General features: G+C 50.3%; 1 protein-coding gene across 1 annotated transcript in view; it reads right to left on the bottom strand.

Annotated features, from left to right (window-relative positions):
• Window positions 1–23463, bottom strand: part of Adgre1 (adhesion G protein-coupled receptor E1) — a 38088-nt gene that overhangs the window by 6859 nt on the left and 7766 nt on the right. Inside the window, exons 2-17 of the mRNA XM_013022674.1 lie at window positions 22463–22609; window positions 20851–21006; window positions 20626–20745; window positions 19187–19333; window positions 18291–18428; window positions 18054–18200; window positions 15921–16009; window positions 14446–14526; window positions 12415–12592; window positions 11171–11287; window positions 9548–9747; window positions 7457–7627; window positions 6081–6275; window positions 4596–4831; window positions 2136–2202; window positions 715–806 (exon numbers count right to left, since the gene is read on the bottom strand). Coding sequence (XP_012878128.1) covers window positions 715–806; window positions 2136–2202; window positions 4596–4831; window positions 6081–6275; window positions 7457–7627; window positions 9548–9747; window positions 11171–11287; window positions 12415–12592; window positions 14446–14526; window positions 15921–16009; window positions 18054–18200; window positions 18291–18428; window positions 19187–19333; window positions 20626–20745; window positions 20851–21006; window positions 22463–22609 — 2281 coding nt within the window. The remainder of the gene's footprint in view (window positions 1–714; window positions 807–2135; window positions 2203–4595; window positions 4832–6080; window positions 6276–7456; window positions 7628–9547; window positions 9748–11170; window positions 11288–12414; window positions 12593–14445; window positions 14527–15920; window positions 16010–18053; window positions 18201–18290; window positions 18429–19186; window positions 19334–20625; window positions 20746–20850; window positions 21007–22462; window positions 22610–23463) is intronic.

Below are 23463 nucleotides of genomic sequence, written 5' to 3'. Positions count from 1 at the left end.
AAAAAAAAAAAAATCAATTCTACTCCCAATATAGTGAGAAAAGAAAGAAACTAGGTTGGTTATAAATAAACTGGCTGCTTACAATTATTAATGCTAAGTTGGGCAGTGGTGATTCACACCTGCAATCCTAGCTACTCAGGAGCATCCTGGCCCTGAGTTCAAGCCCAAGTGTTAACCTAAAAAACAAGAACATAAACAAGGAAAGCAATGCAAAAGCAAGCTTCTGAGAAGAAAACTGCCTTGGAGGGGATGTGGCATGGTCTGAGGTCCACACACTACACCCAGGGGGCCAGTGCAGGAGGCTCTCCCCGGGGACCCTGTGCCTCTCTGCACCCACCTTCCGCCTCTGCCTCAGGCAATGCCAAAGGTGCTCAGCAAACATTCGCAGGAGGAAGGAAAAGAAATGAGCAAGCTGGGCGCCAGTGGCTCACACCTGTCATCCTAGCTACTCAAGAGGCTGAGAGCTGATGATTGCAGTTCAAAGCCAGCCCGAATAGGACTATTCGTGAGGCTCTTATCTCCAATGAGCCTCCGTGGCTCATTGAGCTATGCCTCAAAGTGGTAGAATGCTAGCCTTGAGTGAAAGAGCTGAGAAACAATGCCTGTGCCCTGAGTTCAAGCCCCACGACCGACAAAAACAAAAAAACAAAAAGTAAGAAAAGAAAAAAGCAAAGAAAGAAAGGAGTAAAACACAGGACAGGACGCTGGCTGCACCTGGTGTCTTTGAGCGTGGAGACTTCAGCATTGACACTGGACAGCTTCTGCCTCAGGATCCACATGGTCCCCGTTAGAAGCACTGTGTTGATCTACAAAGTGGAGCATGGGAGTCAGGGGCTGGACACAGAAACCCACCATCCCAGACCATCTGTGCCAAAAGAATCCTGATCCTTGGTCTCTAGAACCCAAGCCAGGAGGCCAGACGGTAACCCAGGAAAGGCCATCACCCCAGAGCCAGGACGCCCCGCATCGAAGAGGCCTGCTTGCAGCCCCCCTATGCCAATGAAGGGTTGCCCAGAGAGCCCCCTCTTCCTTTTTCTGTGAGGCTTCTCCATGCTTCTGCCTGACTTTGAAACTCGGCCATGCACACATGATGGTAGTGGCTCTCTCCTTGCTGCTGTACCCCAACCAGTCCTGGGAGAAATCGCCTTTAATCGCCATGGATTGTATTTGTCTTATTCCTTCACGATGCTTCCCATCATTTAGAACCAAACCAGGGACCTCCCAGGCAGGAAAGTCTGTGAGACCCTTATCACCAATGAACCACCAGGAAAATGGAGGTGTCGTTGTGGCTCAATTAGTAGGGCACTAGCCTTGAGTGGAAAAGCTCAGGGACAGAATCCAGGCCCTGAGCTCAAGACTTGGTACCCTCCCCCCCCCTCACACACACAAACACACACACACACACATACACACACACACTTTGGCAAGAAAGAAGCTGAGCTGAATGAGGTCAGGTTAGTGTGTTTCTTAATCTGAGGTCTGCAACTACTCAGACACTGTAACTTTATGTTGCTCCTTGCTGTAACACCACAAAGGAAACAAATGCCACCTCCCAGCCCCCAAATCATCTCCTGGACCTCCCTGGAGGGGAACCCCAAGATTTAAATGCTCAAAAATGAATTTGAGAAGGAAAAATACAAAGGAAGAAGTGCAAAGGCACAAGGAAGCAAGCCACCATGAGCAACTGTCAGAAGAAACGTTGCTGGGCAAGACCAAAGGACAAATGAGCAGCAAGGAGGGAAGGAATGGCGTCGGACCTCCCCAGGCTTCCCTTGGTCTCTGTCTTCAAGTCCTCAGCTCACTTGAGTTCTCAGAACCTCTACAGCTTCTCTTGTGATTTTTTTTTTCTCATTCAATGTCTCTACCTGGGAATGGCTGACAGACCAATTTTCCCCAAAGCATCAAATATGGATAACACATGGGTTCTTCCCAAAGGCACTTGCATGTCAGCGTGAAAGCAAAGCCACAAGCTGGAGGGTTTATACCGTAACTGGGAAATCTCAAGATTCAAGGATCATAAGGATGAGCACTTTAGAGGGGACCAGGCGGCCTTTGGCCCACTGTGGACACATGCTATTCTCTTGGCTCTCCTTGCTTCTCCTTCAGAGACATGCTCCACCAGATGAGCTGCTTACCGTAATGATCACACACACCGGCCCTAGGAAGCTCCAGATGAACCCAGTTTCTGTGTTCAGCCAGCAGCTGTAGAGAGAGACGGGAGGCGTGAGCTCAAGTCTTGGGGGCTGAGCTCCCAGCCTCCCTGCTCACACAGATGGAGGAAGAGCACTGGGAGGGAAGATCTAGCTGAAGTTCTCACCACAGGGCTACGGGCTGAACTCTAGTTTCCCTGGGACCACCTTCTCTTGAAGACAAATGTTCCTAGAAAGTTTGTCTGCACTTCGTAGTTCCAATATCAGCTCTAGTGTCACATCCAGAAGAAAAGTCACTTTTCTTTTTCTTTTCTTTTTTGAGGGGAGGTACTGGTACTGGGGCTTGAACTCAGAGTCTTAGGGTGCTGTTCCTTTTTTGGGGGGGGTTGGTCGTGGGCCTGAACTCTGGGCTTGGGTGCTGTCCTTCAGCTCTTCAGATCAAGACTAGAGCTCTACCACTTGAGCCACAGCACCACTTCTGGCTTTTTCCCCCTGCTAATGTGGTGCTGAGGAATCGAACCCAAGGCCTCATGCATGCAAGGCAAACGCTGTACCACTGAGCCAACTTCCCAGCCCCTGTTCCTTTTTTTTTTTTTTTTTTGCTGATGGCTAGCACTCTATCACTTAAGCCACAGCTCTACTTATGGCTTTTTTTTGGGGGGTGGAGGTGGTTAAGTGGAGATAAGGGTCTCATGGACTTTTCCTGCACAGGCTGGATTTGAACAGAGATCTTTAGATCTCAGACGCCTAAGTTGTTAGAAGGCAGTTTACAGGGATCCTTTTATCCCTGGACACAGATGTGGGAGTTAAGAATTGTTAGAGTGATGTTAAATACTGTAAAAATCACTGTTAATGTTAAGCCTTTATTGCAAGCACAGTTTGTGTGTGTGTGTGTGTGTGTGTGTGTGTGTGTGTGTGTGTGCACTAGTCCTGGGGTGTGAACTCAGAGCCTGGGTGCTCTCCTGGGGCTCGAACTCAGGGTCTAGACATTGTCCCTGAGTTTTTGCGTTCAAGGCTCTTTACCACTTGAGACACAGCTCCACTTCCAGGTTTTTGGTGAGTCTCATGAACTTTCCTGTCTGGGCTGATTTCAAACCACAATCCTCAGATCTCAGCCTCCTGAGTAGCTACGATTACAGAGGTGAACCACCAATGCTTTTAATGTTTATAGTTTTCTTTTTATTTACCTAAGATGCTGGAGACCAGCGTTTACAGAATCTCTGCTTTATAGCTGTCAGTCCCTTCCCTGGTGACATGGATGCCTTGAGCAAAGTAATATCAGTCCTCAGTCCAAGCTAGCTGCCTTGCACACCACAGATGCCTGCAGGCAGTTCCATGGAAGCCGTGGTTGTTTGAGTTTCAGAAGGCCCTGTTTCAGGGCCTCCAAACAGCTTCCACAGGCTATTTTGCCATCATAGCCTCAATGAACTCTAGTGATTCTTCAGCCATCTTCACCCAAGCCAAAGAACTACTGCTTTCAATGACCATCAAGTATAAAGTCTGTGACTGGTACAAAACACAGACCTTCATTTACATTAGAGACTGTGCTTTGATTGGTGCAAAACACAGATCTTCATTTGCATGAGAACCGATGCTGTGATTGGTATAAACAAGATCCTTCATTTGCATGAGGTACTGCACCATAATTGGTGCAAAACACAGATCTTCATTTGCATATTTTACCATGACTGGCTGAGCTGATAACATGAGAAGATAGTGGCAGCAGGCAGCATACGCCAGCAGTTGCTGTCATCTGTCACTGCCACACACTGCTGCTAGAGGCTGGGGATTGCAATAGCTGCTGAGTTCCTGGGCCACTGATTGCTAAAGCTAAGAGCTAGTAACTCCAAACTGGGTGCTGGTGGTTCACACCTATAATCCTGGCTACTCAGGAGGCTGAGATCTGAAGATCATGGTTGGAGGTCAGGCCAGGCAGGAAAGTCCGTGGGACTGTTATCTCCTCTAAGGCACACTAAGAAAGCCAGAAGTAGAGCTGTGGCTCAAGTAGTAGAGTACAAACTTTAAATAAAAAAGTTCATGGGCAGTGTCAAAGCCCCTGAGTTCAAGGCCCAGGACAGGTATACACACACACACACACACACACACACACACACACACACACACACAGAAGCTCCTATCTCAGTGCATAGAGTCATAAGTCTCTGGCTTCTGAAGCGTGGAGTGTCACGCCTCTCGATCTCAGGGTTTGGAGCTGTGAGCCTTTGTGTCTTTCCGCCTTTCTTCTCGGCCTTGCTCTTCCGGAGGGCTTGGGGCTGCCTTCCCTGGGAGAGCTTCTCCTCACCCACGCACAGAGGGCCATCCGGGCAGACTAAAGAGCCTAGCCAGCTGGCTGTCACAGTCCTACCGCCAGAATCCTTTCTCTCGTTCACCCAGCTCTCACTCTGCACCAGGGAGACAGAGAGAGAGAGAGAGGCTGTTGCTCACCGGTTGTGCATGCCATAACCCTGTGGCTGCATGCCGGCAGAGACCGCGACCACGAGTCCCGGGAAGCCATAGCCGAAGGCACAGAGGTACAGCATCCTGACATCACGGGAGCTGAAGTAATTCACCACCTTCAGGTTCCTGACCGTGAGGAAGAGCATCACCGCCTCCACCAGCATCCAGGAGAAGGCAGCGAGGAACAGGTAGTGCAGAACCCCAGCGATGATGGCGCAGCCCGTCTGTGGAGGAGAAGCATGGCAGGGCCTTCCCCCTGGGAGCAGGACTGGGGACAGGGGGCTGGCAGGGGGACTTCCATGCTGGGAAGTCCATACACATGGCCTATCAGTTCATGCCACAGATTCTTCTAGAAACAGGCAGTGGTTGGCCATCAGAGGCAAGCCCATTCCTAGATGGTAACACCTTTGGCGTTCATCTGTCCTTAAGGTTTCCCAGGACATGTGACTTCCGGTGCCACAAATAACCACACTTGCAACCCTACATTTAAAAATGGTTGATAGTACGGCACTGGTAGCTCTCGCCTGGAATCTGAGCTACTCAGGAGGCTCAGATCTCAGGATTGATGGTCAAAGCCAGCCTGGGCAGGAAAGTCTATGAGACTCACATCTCCAATTGGCTACCCAAAAGCCGGAAGTGGAGCTGTGGGCTCAAGTGGTAGAGCACTTGACTGAAAAAGCTAAGGTAAGCCAAGTTCAAGCCCCAGAATTGGCGTGTGCGCGCACGCACGCGCGCGCACACACACACACACACACACACACACAACTCAGAAAAGTAAAAAACAAAATGGAGTATATAAAGGAGTAGAGACTCACCCATGGCAGGTCTCATGTCAAGGGAGGCACTATTGGTGTTAAACATCCCAATGCAGGATGCTTAGCTGCATCCCTCACCTCCCACCACCCCCCACACATAACACCCTCCCACATCACAAGAAAACCAAACAATCACCGGGCACCAGTGGCTCACGCCCATAATCCTAGCTACTCAGGAGGCTGAGATCTGAGGATCGCAGTTCAAAGCCAGCTCGGGCAGGAAAGTCCATGAAACTCTTATCTCCAATAAATCACTAGAAAACCAGAAGTGGCACTGTGGCTCAAGTGGTAGAGCGCTAGCCTTGAGCTGAAGAGCTGAGGGACAGTGCCCAGGCCCAGAGTTCAAGCCCCACAATTGACAAAAAAAAAACAAAAACAACAACAACAAAAACCAATCTCTCTAGATATAGCCAAGGGTCTCTTGTAAGGCTGGTTTAAAAAATCTAGGAGGGACCACCACAATTCATGTCATGATTGGAGAAATTACATATAAATAGATAAACTGACAGTTGTCACAAGAAGTCAACTAGGTGAGCAGTTAGGAGAGCATGAAGCCCAGCATGTGCAAAGGCCCTGCGGGAGGGAGGTGGGCGAGGATGAGCAGAGGAAGACAGGGGAGGTAACAGAAGTCAGTGAGCACAGACCAAGCAATGCTGACCTGGTTGTTGGTCTTGTCTATCCCCATCAGGAAGAGAATCTTGGCCAAGAAGAGACACACGCAGAGGTGCAGGTGGAGGTAGGTGTTACGGTTGCGAAGGGTACGGCACAGCAGGAAAGTGGCGATGGCCAGGATGAGACACACCAGGGAGATGATAGTGCCCACGTGGCTGATGATGTGCAAGGAGAAGTCCATCTGGTGGGAAAGAGACTCGCTGTCGTTCTCAGAATAGACCCTGACTCCTCCCGGGCGGAAGCCAGAATCACCAGCCTTCCCTGAACTGGAAGAGAGCATTGGGGCTTCATCTCCCCTCTGACACTTACAAGGAACTAGATATCCCCTCCAGTCTCTCTCTCTCTCTCTCTCTCTCTCTTGAACTCAGAGCCACGGGCTCTCATTTGCTCAAGGTTGGCGCTCTACCACTAGAGTCATTGTTCCACTTCTGACATTTTCTGGTTAATTAGCCATAAGAATATTCCTAGGCTTGCTTCAAACCCAGATCCTCAGCTCTCAGCCTTGCATTCTTGCTTAGCTTTTTCGCTCAAGGCTGGCACTCTACCACGTGAACTACAGGTTCAACTCTAGTTTTTTAGTGGTTAATTGGGGAAAAGAATATCATGGAAGCTGGGCACTGGTGGCTCATGCCTGTAATCCTAGTAACTTAGGAGGCTGGTTCAAAGCCAGCCTGGGCAGGAAAGTCCATGGAAACTCTTATCTCCAATTAACTACCAGAAAGCAGGAAGTGGCCCTGTGGCTCAAGTGGTAGAGTACTGGCCTTGAGCAAAAGAGCTCAGGATCAGTGCCCAGGTCCTGAATTGTAGCCCCACAAAAGACAACAACAACAAAAAAAGAATATCATGGACTTTCCTGGCCTTGGATTAGAGGCATGAATTATCAGTGCCCAGCTCCAATTGTGTTACATACAAATCCACCCTTTCACCCTTTGTATTGATGGGCTGGACACCTACAAACTACATTCCCCAGAGTCCCTTGGAGATTTTGACTGTAATTTAGATTCTCCAATGAGATGCTCCCATGAGTTTGGAAAGGGAACAAAGAGGAAGATAGCAGCACTCTACAGGTAAAATGAGGTGAGAGCTAGGCCTTGGCAGCTTACACCTGTAATCCTAACTACTTTGGAGGCCGAGGATTGTAGTTCAAAGCCAGCCTGGGCCACTAGACTCTTCTTTCCAGTTAACCAACACAAAGCTGGATTGGAGGCATGGTGCAAGTGGTAGAGCACCATCACAAGCAAAAAAGCTGAGCAAGAGTATTGGGCCCTGAGTTGAACCCTTAAAACTAGCTGCAAAAAAAAAAAAACCACTAGATTTTAAATCAGATACTCACGGAGCCAGAGAACAGACCACAGTACTGACCGTGAGCTCCCCAGAAGCCATGATGATGGCCAAGTTGGCCATCTGGTGACAGCTACAGACTGTGCGACGCTCAGATGCTTCTAGAATCACACAGCCAGCTGGTGTCCACCTCCCCTCCTCTGTGTCAGTGCTCCAGGTAACACAGATGGGCCTCTCAGACTTCTGCTTCGGCTGAAAGTACCAAAGAAAGAGTCACTTGAGAACTTCGCTCCAATGCAGTCAATGGGACCAAACACAGAGCCACATGGAGCTAAGCTATGTGGGATGCACTCTCTAGGGACACTGTACTGTGGTCTGTGCTGATGAGGCCTGCCACAAATTCACTCACTTGCTCGATCATTCCCTGCACCTGTGTGTGTGTGTGTGTGTGTGAGAGAGAGAGAGAGAGAGAGAGAGAGAGTCACGGGGCTTGAACTCGGGGCCTGGGCACCATCCCTGAGCTTCTTTTGCTCAAGGCAAGCGCTCTATCATTTGAGCTACAGTGCTACTTCCCGTTTTCTGGTGGATTACTGGAGATATGAGCCTCACGGACTTTCCTGCCCAGATTGGCTTTGAACTGCGATCCCATGATCAGCCTCCTGAGTAGCTAATTACAGGCATGAGCCAGCTCGCTGTGCTTTTATTGGGCACCTACGGCATACCCTCAGGGTATGTCCACTGGTAAGAGAAGTGGTTCTGTCTCCAGCAAGATCACTGGAAACGGAAGAATGAATATGAAAAAAATATGCACAGAAAACAATTTTTGGGGAGGGAGGAGGGAATGTATCAAAATAACAATATGTTGCCCGGTACCAGTGGCTCACGCCTGTAATCCTAGCTACTTCAGGAGGCTGAGATCCGAGGATTGGGGTCAAAGCCAGACCAGGAAGGCAAGTCCATGTCACTCTTATTTTCAACGAACACCAAAAAGCCAAAAATGAAGCTGTGGCTCAAGGGGTAGAGTGCCAGCCTTGAATTCAACCTCCAGTCCCCAACCCCCACCACAGAACAATATATCTGAAGAAGTACTGACAGGTAGATAATTGAAGGCTATGGGAAGGAGGTGGACTTCCATGGAGGGGCTGCCTTTGAAGGGTGCTGCTCCGCTCTCTTTCTGCTCCCAGGAGAGCAGCTGTCCTCCCTCCAAGCCTTCAGCCCTGAAGCTCTGCCTCCCCCAGCCAGAAGCCCGGAGCCCAGGACTCTGCGATGGAACTAGAGGAAATCTTCCCTTTCATGAGGCTGATATGTCCTCTAGAGACCACAGGTAACTAATGCCACAGTGGACAATGAGGTACGTGGGGACTGAAGCATGACCCTCCTCTGAGTTTCTATGTTGATGTGTCAGTTACAAACAGACCAAATCTTTCTAAAGGCCTCTGTGGAGAGGTTACAGTGATGACTGTTATGTCCTGTCCCTTGGCTGGACTGACATTAGTTCCCTAATGGTAGTGCTGGGCCCTGCATTTCTCAAGAGGTCATCATGGAGACAAACGGTGAGCAGGATGTGTCTGCACGATTCTTACACTGAAACCTATGATTGTTTCAAAAGAAAAAGTGTCATAAAAAAAATAAGGAGCTATGTAGTCTGTCACTGTTGGCTCACGCCTGTCGTCCTAGCTACTCAGGAGGCTGAGATCTGAGGATCACAGTTAGAAGCCAGCCCAGGCAGAAAGTGCATGAGAATGTTCTTATCACCAATTAAACACCAGAAAACCGGAAGTGCTGCTGTGGCTCAAAGTGGTAGAGTGCTGCTAACATTGAGCAGAAAAGCTCAGGAACAGCGTCCAGGCCCTGAGTTCAAGCCCCACGACTGACACCCACACAAAAAGGGAGTGGTGGTGGGGGTGGTGGAGGGGTAATGGTATGCATGTGAGCCTGCGTGTGTGCATGCACGCGCACCTGTGCACGCGCGCCTGGGTGCTGACACATGCACGGGCTGCATGCAGACGCACCTGGGCGTGCGCACGTGCACGTGTTCCTGAATGTGTGCACACGTGCGCGTGTACCTGGGTGTGTGCTGGATCGTCTGTGGATAACTATGGAGAGGACGGGGCCCCTGGTGGGGCGGGCGCAGCCCCGGATCCCGGGCCCGGGCGAGGCCGCTGCGCACACCTGGACGTTCTCCAGCGTGTAGATGACGGGGTCCGCCAAGCCCGCCTTCTTCTCCCCAGTCACGATGGCGCCGACCACGCGGGAGCTCATCCGCAGCGTCACCTTCGCGCCGGCCCCGCCGACACTAGGGTCTCCAAAGAAGCGCGTGTCCAGAACCGACTCCAGGCTTGCGAAGGAGACGAACGCCACGCCCGCGGGGCCTGGGCCCAGACCGGCAGGGCGGCGGGAGGCGCGCGCTCAGCAGGCGGCGCCTGTGACCACGCACGCATGCGCACATACACACGCAGGCGCACATACACACGCGCAGGTATGCAGGCATGCGCGCGTGGGCATGCGCACAGGCACACGCACATGCCCACGCATGCGCACATACACACGCAGGCGCACATACACACATGCAGGTACGCAGGCATGCGCACGTGGGGGCATGCGCACAGGCACATGCACGCAGGTATGGACGCATGCGCACGCACACAGGCATGCCCAGGGACTCATGCAGGTACGTACACAAGCATACACAAGAACTCACACACAAGGGCACACACAGATACTCACACATGGACACTCAGGTACTCACGCAGGTGCATGCACAGGTATTTGCACATGCACATACATAGGTACACAGGCATGTGCCTGTCATCCCAGCAACAACTCTGAAGCCTGAAGTCAGAGTTGTAGCTCAGGGCCACCTGGGTGGGAAGCATGACCTCAATCCCACATTTAACCAGCAAAGGGCAGAGTTGGAGGCCTGGCTCTGCGGTGTGGTGCTGGCCTAGTAAGTGTGAGGCCTTGAGCTCAAAGCCTAAGACTGCTCCCTTCTCCAAATAATGTTACACATGATAAATGTATGCAGCTAGTTTGTGTGTGTGTCTATTTTTTTTAATAGAGGAATAACAGGCCTGGTGCTGGTGGCTCAAGCCTGTAATCCCTACTACTCAGGAAGCTGTGATCTGAGGATTGAAGTTCAAAGCCAGCCCAGGCAGGAAAGTCCGTGAGACTCTTAATCTCCAATTAACCAACAAAAAGTCAAAAATGGAGTTGTGGCTCAAGAGGTAGGCCATCATCCTTGAGTAACAAAAACCAGGGACAGTGCCCAGGTCCTGAGTTCAAGCCCCAAGACCTATATATCTTAAAGCATACACTTAATATATCTTAAAAGCTTTTTTTTTTTTTTGGCTTCATAAAGCAGGCTCTTTCCATGTAACTGCATCATAGTGACCTCACTATGGAACCAGCCTTGGCCTCAAACTCAGGCTCCTCCAGCCTTGACCTCCTGCATGCTGGGATTGTGGCTTGTACTACCATGTCTGGCTTAAATGTATTTTAAATATATTTTTAAAAAAATTACAAGTGAGCTATTTTTGTCTCCTTTTTTTGTACCAAGTCTTTGAAATACAGTATATATTACATACTGACCAACCCATTTGAGCCTGATTGAATTTCAGTAGCCAATTAGGGCCAATGGCTACATGAGATCAGGAAGCAAAGGTGCTGATTTCCCTGGCAGATAGCTAGTTCTTAGAGGGCCTGGGCCTCTTCTGTCCCCATCCTCCCTCCTTATGAATTCTCAGCCACCTGGACACGTAGACACAATCCAGAGGTTCTCAGGAGCAGCCCCCTTACCTGTAGGCCCTGATTCTTCAATGGTGGAGCACCCAATCTTTATCCCATCACCTTTGGCTTTCAGCTGAATGGACATATCCCTGTTACATTCCTCATTGATAATTCTGCTCTCTATATCTGAAGAGACAAAGGCGTGAGTTCTGCATGAGGTCACCCCCCCAAAATAGGTCCCCTATTTGCTTTCTGTTCAAGAAAGATTACAACCTAAGCCACAGATGCAAGCAAAGAACAAGCGAAGGGCCAATTCCATTGTAGAGAAGAATGGTGAACCTCCTTAGTGAATGGTGGGGAAGATGCCAGCACCAGACAGTAAGAGGTCTAGGTGGGGTTGGGAAAGGGAGTCTCCCTATCTTAGGGGGTACAGAGGATGGGGTGACTGCTGCTGTCTGGATCTGGGATGTCTCTCAAGTCTTGGGGGCTCTGTCCCCCATCCCAGGACACTAGTGGGAGGTGGTGAAAGTTAGAGGAGATGGGACGTTGGGAAGAAGTGACGTCATCGTGGGGAGCAGGCTTTGGAAAGGGGATTTTTGAGACTCACTAAATACATAAGACTCCTGAGAGCTGTGCTGCTCACTCCTGGTGGAAGTTCACGTGAGCATTCCTGGCTCATGCTTGTGCGCCTAGCTCCTCAGGAGGCTGAGATCTGAGGACCAAGGTTCCATGCCAGCCTGGACAAGAGAGTCCATGAGACTCTTACCTCCAATGAACCAACAGAAAACTGGAAGTGGAGCTGTGGCTCCTTTGGTAGAGCACCAGCCCTGAGCCAAAAAGCTAAGCTTAGGCCTTGAGTTCAAGCCCCAGGACTGGCACCATAAAAAATGAGAAATGTCATTTATGCAATTAGACCTGTGTTGTATGAATGTGGGACTTGTTTATTTTTATTTATTTTTGGTGCCAGTCCTGGGGCTTAAACTCAAGGCCCAGGAACTGTCCTTGAGCTTTGTTGCTCAAGGCTAGTGCTCTACCACTTGAGCCACAGCTCCACGTCCAGCTTTTTGCTAGTTAATTGGAGATGAGAGTCTCACGGATTTTCCTGCCTGGCTTGGCTTGGAACCACGATCCTCAGACCTCAGCCTCCTGACTAGCTTGGACTCTAGGTGTGAGCTACGGCACCAGGCAGAAGACGGGATTTTGGCATAGTGGTGTTAGATGTTGGGGTTGAGGGGAAGCTACAGGCAGTGCCATGGACTAGATCAGCCCTCAGAAGGGGCCTGCAGGCCCGGCCTTGCCCCGACGGCTGTTACCCAGGTACTCTGTCTGGATGGTTTGACTGTTGTTTGCAGACAGGGTCAGGAGGGAAGCCAAGGTACTGCTCTCCACGCTGGCCAGGAGCACGCTGGCCAGGGCCGACACCTCGGGCTGGCTGAGGTTCCTCCACATGGGGCTTTCCTGGAGCACTGAGCTGAAGCTCTCAACCTGACTCTGCAAGAAAAGGCAGTGAGGCCTAGAGACGCCTTTCAGAGCAGAAAGACCACCTCCTGGGAAAGAAAAGGGGCAACAGACACCAGGTGGGGTCAGCGCAGACTGCAGAGACAGCCGGGGAGTGGCAGAGAATCCTTCCCAGCTATTCCTTAGACAAGGGATTAATATTCATCACAGTGAATACTAATTGTCAATGGAGCATATTTAACATGAATGACCATTAGGGCTTATTAACCATATTTATTATCAATCAGTCATCAGATCAACTGTTAGACTAATGAACTGCATTATATCAATGAATCACATCAATTATATTATTAATCATATTATTAATTATATCTAATTGGATGATTAATTATTACTTGTGATGAATTATACCCAACATCAAGTAGTTAATTGTTCATTCTATTTAAAAAACTTGTTTCTTTTAATGTTTTATTGTGATTATAAAGGTGATGTACAGACATGTTACAGCTACGGAAGCCAGGTAAAGAGTACATTTCTGTTTGGACAATGTCCCCCCTTCCCTTGCTCTGTCCCAGGTTTTCCCTCCCACCCCCACCCACAAGTTGTAAGTTCATCACAATGTCTAATGAGTACATTAATAATATCAATTGTTAATGAATCATACTAATTTTTGAAATCCATTAGTGTAATCATGATCGTTTGACTATTAATCGATTAAGTCATGATTAATCAATATCAGTACATAAAGAGCTCAAAATATTAAGCCCCAAAAGAACAAATAATCCAACAAATAAGGGAGCAAGTGAACTGGACAGACATTTCTCCCAAAAGAACTACAAATTGCCAACAAATATGGAGTGACATTCCATGTCATCCCAGTCCAATCAGCCATCATCAAAAACACAAACAACAATGAAGTCTAGCTCCCAGGCAGCCTCAGCCTCCCCTGCACTGGGATTATGGGTGTGCACTACCACACTTGGCATCCAGTGATATGACATTCTTGAGAGGGCACAGGTTAGGGGTGCACAGGTGTAGGAGGCTCAGCTGGGCTTGGGCGTAGTTCAGTGATGGAGCACTCATATAGCAGTGGTGATGCTCTGTGGTCTGTCCCCAAAAGCACAGGGAAGAGGACAGGCCACGTCTGCCTCGAGATTACTCTGTTTGTGTCGCTATTCTCCGAGAAATGTGCGCTCCCAAAGCTCAAAAAGTAATTTCACTGTAGGTTCATTTGGAGGAGGGGGGCAGTACCAGAGCTTGAACTCAGGGCCTCACACTTGCTAGGCAGGTGCTTGGACTCCTTCAACCCTGTTTTGTACTAGGTTTGAACTCATGGCTTTGCACTTCCACTTAGATTTTCCAAGGCTGAGGCTCTACCACCTGGACCACACCTCCAGTTCCAGCTTTTTGCTGGAAAATTGGAGATAAGAATCTTATGGACTTTTCTGCCTGGGCTGGCTTCGAACCTCCAACCTCAGATCTCACCCTCCTGAGTAGTTGGGATGCTGGGCATTTTCGAGATGCTCGCTGCCTGCCTAGTGAATGTCTGGAGAGTGAGCAGCCTACTTACACTTCCCATGAAGCCAAGATGACAGGCAGGCAGCATCAAGCCCAGCTACGTGTCAAGGAGTCTCATGAACTTTTCTGCCCAGGCTGGTCTCAAACCAAGATCCTTCTTATCTCAGCCTCCAAGTAGCCAGGGCTACAGGTGTGAGCCACTGCACCCGACTTGTAGGTGCATTTTCATAAATTTTACAACTGTCATAAGTTAAATGCAAACTCACAAGCCAGCCATTCTATAAACAAAAGTTCTCTGTGCCCCCCCCCAGAGCAACGCTAAGATGTGTTCAGCTTAAAATGCATGACTGCAGAGGCTCCGGGGTTACCTTCAGGGACATGGCGCTGGTCTTGTTCTCACAGGTGTCATCCAGGATGCTGAAGGTGGCGTTCACCAGTGCACAGAAGACCTGAACCCCAGAAGGAAGAGCACCTGTGAATCTACTCATCTGTCCCTCAAATGTGGTACCCACATAGACAGCCAGCCAGCCCTGCTCTGAGTTCCTGAATCCCTAAAGTCTCAGGGAATAAACACTCAGCAGATCAACTGAGGAGTTGGGTTTCTCTCTCTCTCTCTCGTTTTTGGTTGTACTCAGGTTTGAGCTCAGGGCTTTGCACTTGCTAGACCATTTGAGCCACACCCAACCACTGGCCACACCCCTTACCACGGAGCCACGCCCATACTGTATGAGCCACACCCCTAGTGCTGTAGCCGTGCCCCAGCCACTTAGCCACACCCCTACCGCTTTGGCCACACCCCCAGACTGAGCCACGCCCACGGCTTGAGTCACACATACCCACCGGAGCCACACCTCTAGGCTAAGCCACACCTCTAGGCTAAGCCACACCTCTAGGCTAAGCCACACCCCCACAGCTTGGGCCACGCCCCTACCACAGCCCTAGACTAACATTTTTCACTAGCAGTTAGGAAGTATGAAAGGGCAGAGGTCGAGGCAAGTTGGTTAACGAATATTAAATAAGAATAAATCTATTATCCCGGCTAATCTGGAGGTAGAAATTAGGAAAATCATGGTTTGAGACCAACCCAGGCAAAAAGTTCTGAAAACTCCATCTTGACAGAAGAAGCCGGAAGCATAAGTCAGAGAATCTCTCAGACTTTTCTTGCCTGGGCTGGCCCTGAGCCTCAGTCCTCCAGATCTCGGTCCCTTGCGTTGCTAGGATGATAAATATGAGCTACTAAAGCCACACTTGGGACATATTCTTTTTTTGGGGGTGGGGGTTCGGTTGTGGGGTCTGAACTCTGGGCCTGGGCACTGTCCCTCAGCTCTTCAGCTCAAGGCTAGCGCTCTACCACTTGAGCCACAGCGCCACTTCCAGCTTTTTTCTTTTTGCTTATGTGGTGCTGAGGAATCGAACCCAGGGCCTCATGCATGCAAGGCAAGCACTCTATCACTGAACCACCTTCCCAGCCCAGGGGCATATTCTTGAGGAGAAAGATTCTGTCCTTCACTTCCCCCTCTCTGCCCATTCTCTGGGATGCAGATGTGATATCCAGAGCTAGAGCAGCCATCTTGGGCCACAAAGTGAGACTTCATGGAGGAGAAGGAGGAGAAGGAACAGGATCTAGTTGCAGCCATCTTTGGTTATTATTGTTCACTTTGTGAAGATTGAAGAAAGCAGCGCCCTAAGTGGAGCTGTGGCTCAAAGAGCGCTAGCCTTAACTGAAAAAGCTCAGGGATAGCACCCAGGCCCTGAGTTCAAGATCCATGACCCACAAAGGAAAAACAAAAAAAAGTAGGTTCACAGAAAACCTCAAGAACTAAGAATCCTCAACAATACTCACATGTTGAGGCTTTGCAGCCGTCCCCGCTTGGCACTGCTGGACCTGCTCATTGTCAGGAATCATGTCCTCCCTACACTTAAAGGGAACCCCTAGAGAGAAAAGCAGAGCAGTCAGGATCCAAGACAGGATGACAGGGTGTGTTGAGCTGGGCACCGGCGGCTCACACCTGCCATCCTAGCTACTCAGGAGGCTGAGATCTGAGGATCGTGGTTCAAAGGCTGCCTGGGAAGACAAAGAGAGACTTGAAGCTCCAATGAACCACCAGAAAAAAAAAGCCAGAGGTGGAACTATGGCTCAGGTGATAAAGCACCAGCCTTGAAAGCAAGAGTGTGAGGCCCTGACTTTAAGCCCTAATATGATTGCCAAAAGAAAAAGACAAGGTAATCGGAGTTCATTACCCCACTGCTTAGAACCTGCAGTGCAGCTACAGCACAGGGCAGGAAGGCTAAGCAGCTGGATTTCAAGATGACACTTCGATGCACATACTCAGTCTGGGTAGGGGGCCCTAGGGAAGTACTTTGTAAAAGAGAGGGGGCTAATAAATATGAATTCCAAGCCATTTTTTTTCTGAGGAGCAAAAGGGTAAGTTGGAGGCCAGGAGCCCTCAGGAAAAACGAAGCCATTCTCCCATTGAGAACTTCTCACACACACTGGTTCCGCTATTATACATTTCAGTCCGATATATGTTAATGTATCCAAATATGTATTATTTCAAAATTTCAGTGCGTGGGGATGGGAGGGAAAAACTGAGAGAGAGCAACGGAAGGGGTGACATTGTCCAAAAAGAAATAGACTCATGCTGGGCCCTGGTGGCTCACGCCTGTCATCCTGGCTACTCAGGAGGCTGAGATCGGAGGATAGCAGTTCAAAGCCAGCCCATGCAGGAAAGTCTGTGAGACTCTTATCTCCAATTAATCATGGGAAAACCGGAGGTGGAGCTGTGGCTCAAAGTGGTAGAGTGCTAGCCTTGAGCAAAAGAGCTCAGGGACAGCACCCAGGCCCTGAGTTCAAGCCCCAGGGCTGATAAAAGGAGGGGGGGAGGTACTCATTACCTGGCTTAAGTAACTGCAACCCCTCTGTACACCATCTTTACAATAACATTAACAATTATAAAACATATTTTTTGTCAGTTCTCAGGCTTGAACTCTGGTCCTGGGCACTGTCCCTGAGCTTCTTTGCACAAGGCTAGCACTCTACCACTTGAGCCACAGCTCCATTTCCAGCTTTTTTGCTGATTAGTTGTTAGAGATAAGAGTCTCATGGACTTTCCAGCATAGGCTGGCTTCCAACAACGATCCTCAGGTCTCAGTTTCCTGAGTAGCGAGGATCACAGGTGTGAGCCACATGTGACTGGCAAAATTTTAAAACTACCACAGTTCTCTATTGGTGTGTGTGTGTGTGTGTGTGTGTGTGTGTGTGTGTGTGCCGGTACTAGGGCTTGAACTCATGGCTTGGGCGCTGTCCCTGAGCTTTTTCTTTCAACATTAGAACCAATGCCTGGTTTCTATTATTCTTGAAGAAGAAAAAAGACAAATGTTTTTGTCTGGCACCCAAGACCCTGAAAAATCTAAGTTCTGCCCACATCGCCAAGGCCATCTGAGTCTGCTTCTCCCTTGTCATTCTGTATGAAGCCTCCGTACCTTTGCACATGCTATAACCAGGAAAAGCACGGTCTTTCACTCTTCATCTGAATCATTCCCACCCTTCCTCCTTTAAGTTTCAACCTAAAAACCTCAGTTTCTCGAAGCATATTTCTCAGCACGTTCTTCAGTTCAGAGTTGCTATGGTGTTACAACTGTGGCTCCCACTGTGGTCATTATTAGTGAGTGGGCTGTGCTCTGTGGATCCTTCCATAGAAAGACACCAATATGCCTGTCATATTCACAATTGGGGGGTAGATGCCTGGGCAGGGGCTGTTAAGTTACTTAATGGTTGGTCTATAGACTATTGAATGAGTAGAGGGAAGAAGGGGGAAAGGAAAGAAGGAAGGAAGGGAAGAGAAGGGGAAAGAAGGAGGGAGGGAGAAAAAGAAGGGGAAAAAAGGAAGAGAAATAGATGAAAGAAGGAAGGGGAAGGGGAAAGGGAAGGAGAAGGGGGAGATTGAAGCCACACATCCCCTCACGAGAGCATTACTTTCACAGCTGAAGTTGCCATGCGCCTGGGAGCCTCCTGGGTTGGCCCGGAAGCCCACGCGGCAGCCACAACGGTAAGAGCCCAGGGCATTGGCACAGACAGAATTGGGGCCACATAACTCTGGGTCTTGGGAGCATTCATCAATATCTGCAAAGAAGTCAGATATACCGGAAAGTCAGAGGAACGGTGGGAAACCTCTCCCCTGTCCCCCGCCCTGAGCGGCTGCCCCCTGCTCACCCGTGCATTGCACCTCTTGGTCTGTGAAGTTCTGTTGTCCACTGCTCGGTGTGAAGCCGGCGTGACAGGTGCAGAAGTGACCCCCGGGGGTGTTGGTACAGGTTGCATTCGCAGGGCATCTGTCACAAGCGTCTGTGTCTATATGGCAGTGGGGAGGGGGGAAGGTTGGTTGGAGCCTGTTGGTGACTCCTCTGTAGTTAATAGTGTGGCTGACAAGAGTATGGCTGGCGATATTCAGAGGTCCGATTGCCCTGGTACAAGCCTAGTCAGTACAGATCCATCACTTGTCATTGCCATGATGCACTCTGATATGGTAAACCCAAAACATAAGGAGATGGTTTTCAAGTGTGACCAATAGGGTGCAGTGTAACGAATGATCCCTGTGAGTGACCAATAGGGTTCAGTGTAAGGAATAGTCCCTGAGCATGACCAATCGGTTGCAGTGTAAGGAATGATCCCTGTGAGTGACCAGTAAGGTGCAGTGTAAAGAATGGTCCCTGAGCATGACCAATAGTGTACAGTGTAAGGAATGGTCCCTGAGCATGACCAATAGGATGCAGTGTAAAGAATGGTCCCTGAGCATGACCAATAGGGTGCAGTGTAAGGAATGGTCCCTGAGCATGACCAATAGGGTGCAGTGTAAGGAAAGGTCTGAGACTGCTTACTTCTCCCTCTGGAAATCTTACTTCTTTGGAAGCCAGCAATGAGGCAGTGGGAAAGCCCGAGCCACCCTGTGGAGAAGCTGTGAGGAGAGCTTGGAGTGACGGCAGCAGGTCCGGCTGCTGGCCGGCTGCGTGAGCATGGCCGGTGTGAACCCACGAGCCTCCATCCCAGTGCGTCCCCAGCATGTCTGTAAGCCCAGCCCTCCCTGGCCACACCTGGGCCTGTCCACCCACCTTCACACTGGTTCCCCGGGCCCTGGGTGCTCCACTGCCCGCTGCCCAGCTCCTGCCCTGAGGAGCACAAGCACACGTAGCTCCCGGGGATGTTGTAGCAGGTGGCAGACGGGGGGCAGGTTCCGGGAGCCGCACACTCGTCCACATCTGAGGAGGAGCAGACACAAACCCAAGCTCAGGGTGCACCAGGAACCCCGATACCACACCTCCCCTTCCTCCTGAGCAGGTGGGGGGGGACACTTCCCAGCCCCCACCCCTGAAGTTCGCCACCTCCAAGAGGGTAAATTCTGGCCCCACATACGGAAGCCCGAAGATGATCAGTTTGCAAAAAATGGCTTCAGGAAACAAAGAAAAAGCAAAACAAAACAAAACTATCATTTTGGGGGCACTGGCGGCTCACACCTGTCACCCTAGTTACTCAGGAGGCTGAGATCTGAGGCTCGTGGTTCGAAGCCATCCTGGGCAGAAAAGTACATGAGACTTATCTCCAGGTAACCACCCCAAAACTGGAAGTGGTGGAGCTGTGGCTCAAAGAAGCTCAGGACAGTGCCCAGACCCTGAGTTCAAGCCCCAGGATTAGGAACACAAAAAAAGGCCTCACACCATGGGCCATGCCTAGTACAGGAGCCTGGTCTCTGCGCCCTACTGCAGGTGGTTCTCTGGCTGTGTCACCAAGTGACAGCTGTCACATTGGGATCTCAAGGGGCTTGAGGGCTTCGGTTGTCACTCTTGGGGCCTCTTGTCTCTGCCTGGAGCTATCTAAAGAAGGTCAACGCTGCTAAGTAAGGAAGTGCCTGTCTAGCATGGGCTCTGCCTGACTCCAACACCAGGAGGGAAGAGAAGGAGAGGAGGAGGAAAAGGAAGAGGAGGAGCAGGAAGAAGGAGGAGGAGGAAGGAAGAGGAGGAAGGAAGAGGAAGGAGGAGGAGCAAGAAGGAGGAGGAGGAGGAGGGAGGAAAGAGAGAGGGAGGGAGAAAGGGAGGGAGGGAGAGAGGGGTGGTGTCTGTCCTGTGCATTGCAGGACATTTATTGATGTCTCTGGTCTCTACCTACTAGATGCCTCCAGAACACAGCTCCTTCACCTACCACCTGTGTGACAATCAAAACTCTTTCTGCATGGTGTCAGTGTCCCATGGGACCAACCACTCTGGAGATGAGATCCTAGTGACTCTCAGGGGCAGCCTGGACCACCGCTGCCTCGATATAGTCCCTCAGTTCAACCCTGTTCTCTCCCCTCCCAGCTATGCACCCTGGGAAAAGTCACTTCCCCTCTCTGAACTCCAGTTGGCCCTGCAGTAAGAGCCCTGGTCCCTTGCTCAAGGAGGTGGTGACCGAGTTGAGCTTTGTTGAGGAAGTACAAGTTGGGGGACGTAACTCTGTGTGTGTGTGTGTGTGTGTGTGTGTGTGTGCAAGGCCCTGAGCCCCATACCTGGAGCCATACCTTCGCAAGTGGAGCCCCTGGCGATGAACCCAGCCTGACAGATGCACCTGTAGCTGCCCATGGTGTTGGTGCAGTGTGCGTGCTCAGGGCAGATCCTGCTGGCCACGCACTCATCAATGTCTGGGGCGGTGAGAGACAGTGAACAAGCCATGTCTGCAGATGCCCACCTGCCTCCCCGGGCCACTTGTCTCCCAGGTTCCACGCTGGGGAGCCCCGAAGCATTACCTGCACAGGAGAAGGTGCCGGGTTTCCCCGGTGCCCAGTTGTTCCCAGTGGGAGACGAGAAGCCAGAAACACAGCTGCAAGTGTATCTCCCCAAAAGGTTGGAGCATATGGAGTGAGGGCCACAGGGATCTGGGCTTTCCACGCACTCATTGATGTCTGCACAGAGATGGTGGGGGGGGGGGAAGCACAGGAGGGTGGCTCACACCTGTAATCCCACCTACTCAGAAGGCTGGGATCTGAGAACCATGGTTCGAAGCCAACCCAGACAGGAAAGTCCATGAGACTCTTGTCTCCAATGCACTACCAAAAAAGCCAGAAGTGGAAGTGTGGTTCAAGTGGTAGAGCACCAGCCTTGAGTGAAAAATCTCAGGGACAGCACCTGGGCCCTGAGTTCAAGCTCCAACACTGGCTCCCCCACACACAGTCCTGGTGGCAGATTGGGTTTTTCCAAAGATGGTTGAAACATCATCCCCCAGCCACGCACTCCCCACTCAGTGTGATCCTGCGTCCCTCAAGCAAGCGGCGGCAGGTGTATGCCTCCCCTGGAGTGCCAGCCTGCTTGCATCAGGGTAGAAACGAGGCTAGGAAACTAAGATGCCGTGCCAGGCCATGAGAACGCCACACACTTCTGCTGTGCTCTCCTGACACGCTCAGTCCAGGAGCGCTGCTGCCATGCTGAGAGGAAGCCCAACCACCTGCAGACTTTCAGTGACCAGGAATTAGGAAAACAAAGTGGAGGGAAGAAAAGACTGTGTATGGTACATCTGTGGGTAGATAATGGATGGATGGGTGGATGATGGATAGATGATGGATGGATGGATGGGTGGATGGATGGATGATAGATGGATAGGTGGGTAGATGGATGATGAATGGGTGGGTGAATGGGTGGATGGATGGATAGTAGATGGGTGGATGGAGGGATGGATGGATGGATGGATGGATGGGTGGATGATGGATAGATGATGGATAGATGATGGATGGATGGGTGGATGATGGATAGGTGGGTGGATGGATGATGAATGGGTGGATGAATGGGTGGATGACGGATGGATAGATGGGTGGATGGATGGATAGTAGATGGGTGGATGGAGGGATGAGTGGGCAGATGATGGATAAGTGAATGGATAAGTAGATGGTAGATGTGTGGATGGATGGATGATGGATAGGTGGATGGATGGATGGTGAGTGGGTGGATGGATATAGAAAATGAATTGTATGGATGCAGGATAAATGAATAGAGGAATGAATGACTGGATGGTGGATAGATGGATTATTGGATGACTTGGAAGATAGGTGGATGGATGGATGATGGGTGGGCAGATGGATAGATGGATGGATGGATGAGTGCATAGATGAATAGATGGTAGATGGATCGTGGATAGATGTACACATGGAATGAATTGCTAGATGGATGGGTAGATGGATATATGGATGGATGGATCCAAGGATAGATGGATAGATGAGCAAATGGATGGTGGATGGATATATTGGTGGATAGATAGATGGATGAACATGAAGGAAAGGAGGGAACGGGTAGTCCCTCCATCCACTACCCAGCCCCGTGGCTCTGGTTCCCCCATCCAATGCTGGAGCTGATTGGCCGCGAGCTCACCGTCACACTTCACCTGTGGGTCACTGAAGTTGTGCTGTCCATTACTGGGCCGGAAGCCTCGTTTGCAGGTGCAGAAGTAACTGCCCACGGTGTTGACACAGACAGCATAGGCTGGGCACGCAGTGGTGTCCAAACACTCGTTCACATCTAGGCGGCAGCGAAGGGTGTTCGTGTGGGGTTAGAGGGTGGGAGAGATACTACCAGGGGAACAGCAGAAAGGGCAAAGGGGGTGGTGATGGAAGATAAAACAAAAGTCCTATACCCCATGTCCTGGACAGGGGGTCTTTATAAGGTAATAAAGTTGCAGGTTCAGATTTTGGCCTCTCACCGGGGCACAAGATCTGAAGATCACAGGGTTCAAAGCCAGGCAGGAAAATTTGTGAGACTCTTGGGTCTACCAAAAAGGCAGAAGCAAAGCTGTGGAGCACCAGATTTGAGCGAAAGAGATGATTAAGAGCGTGAATCCCTGAGGTCAAGCTCCAGTACCAGCACAAAAGAAATGAAAAGTAAAACAAATATGCCTATTTACTTGGTAATGTGATGGGAAACTTTATGTGCAAAGCTCCCCAGGCCCCAGGGCACTGAGACATTTGGTCAAATGCTACTCTGGGCGCATCTGCGGGGCTGTCTTAGAGGAGTTGGACAATGAAATAAGTAAATGGAGTAAGGAGCCAGCCGGGTCCAGCATGGATGGTCCCTGTCCTGTCCATTGAAGGCCTGAGTAGAAATGGAGCATCAGCTCCTCCTGGGTATCACCATCTTTACATCTTCACATTGGAACCACAACCTCAGCTCTCCCAGTTCTCAGGGCTCAGGGCTCTGATTCGAGAGTGACACTGTCCAGGTCTCCATTTTGCAGACTCATCCTGAAGGTCTTGAGACTTGTCAGGCCCTGTATAATCTTATAAACTCATTATTTCTTTTTCTTCCTCCTCCTCCTCCTCCTCCTCCTCCTCCTCTTCTTCTTCCTCCTCCTCCTCCTCCTCTTCTTCTTCTTCATT

The sequence above is a fragment of the Dipodomys ordii genome, unplaced genomic scaffold, assembly GCF_000151885.1.
Source record: "Dipodomys ordii isolate 6190 unplaced genomic scaffold, Dord_2.0 Scaffold64, whole genome shotgun sequence".
NCBI lineage: Eukaryota > Metazoa > Chordata > Mammalia > Rodentia > Heteromyidae > Dipodomys > Dipodomys ordii.
Note: the sequence above shows the minus strand (reverse complement) of the source record. Positions and strands in the feature narration are given on the sequence as shown.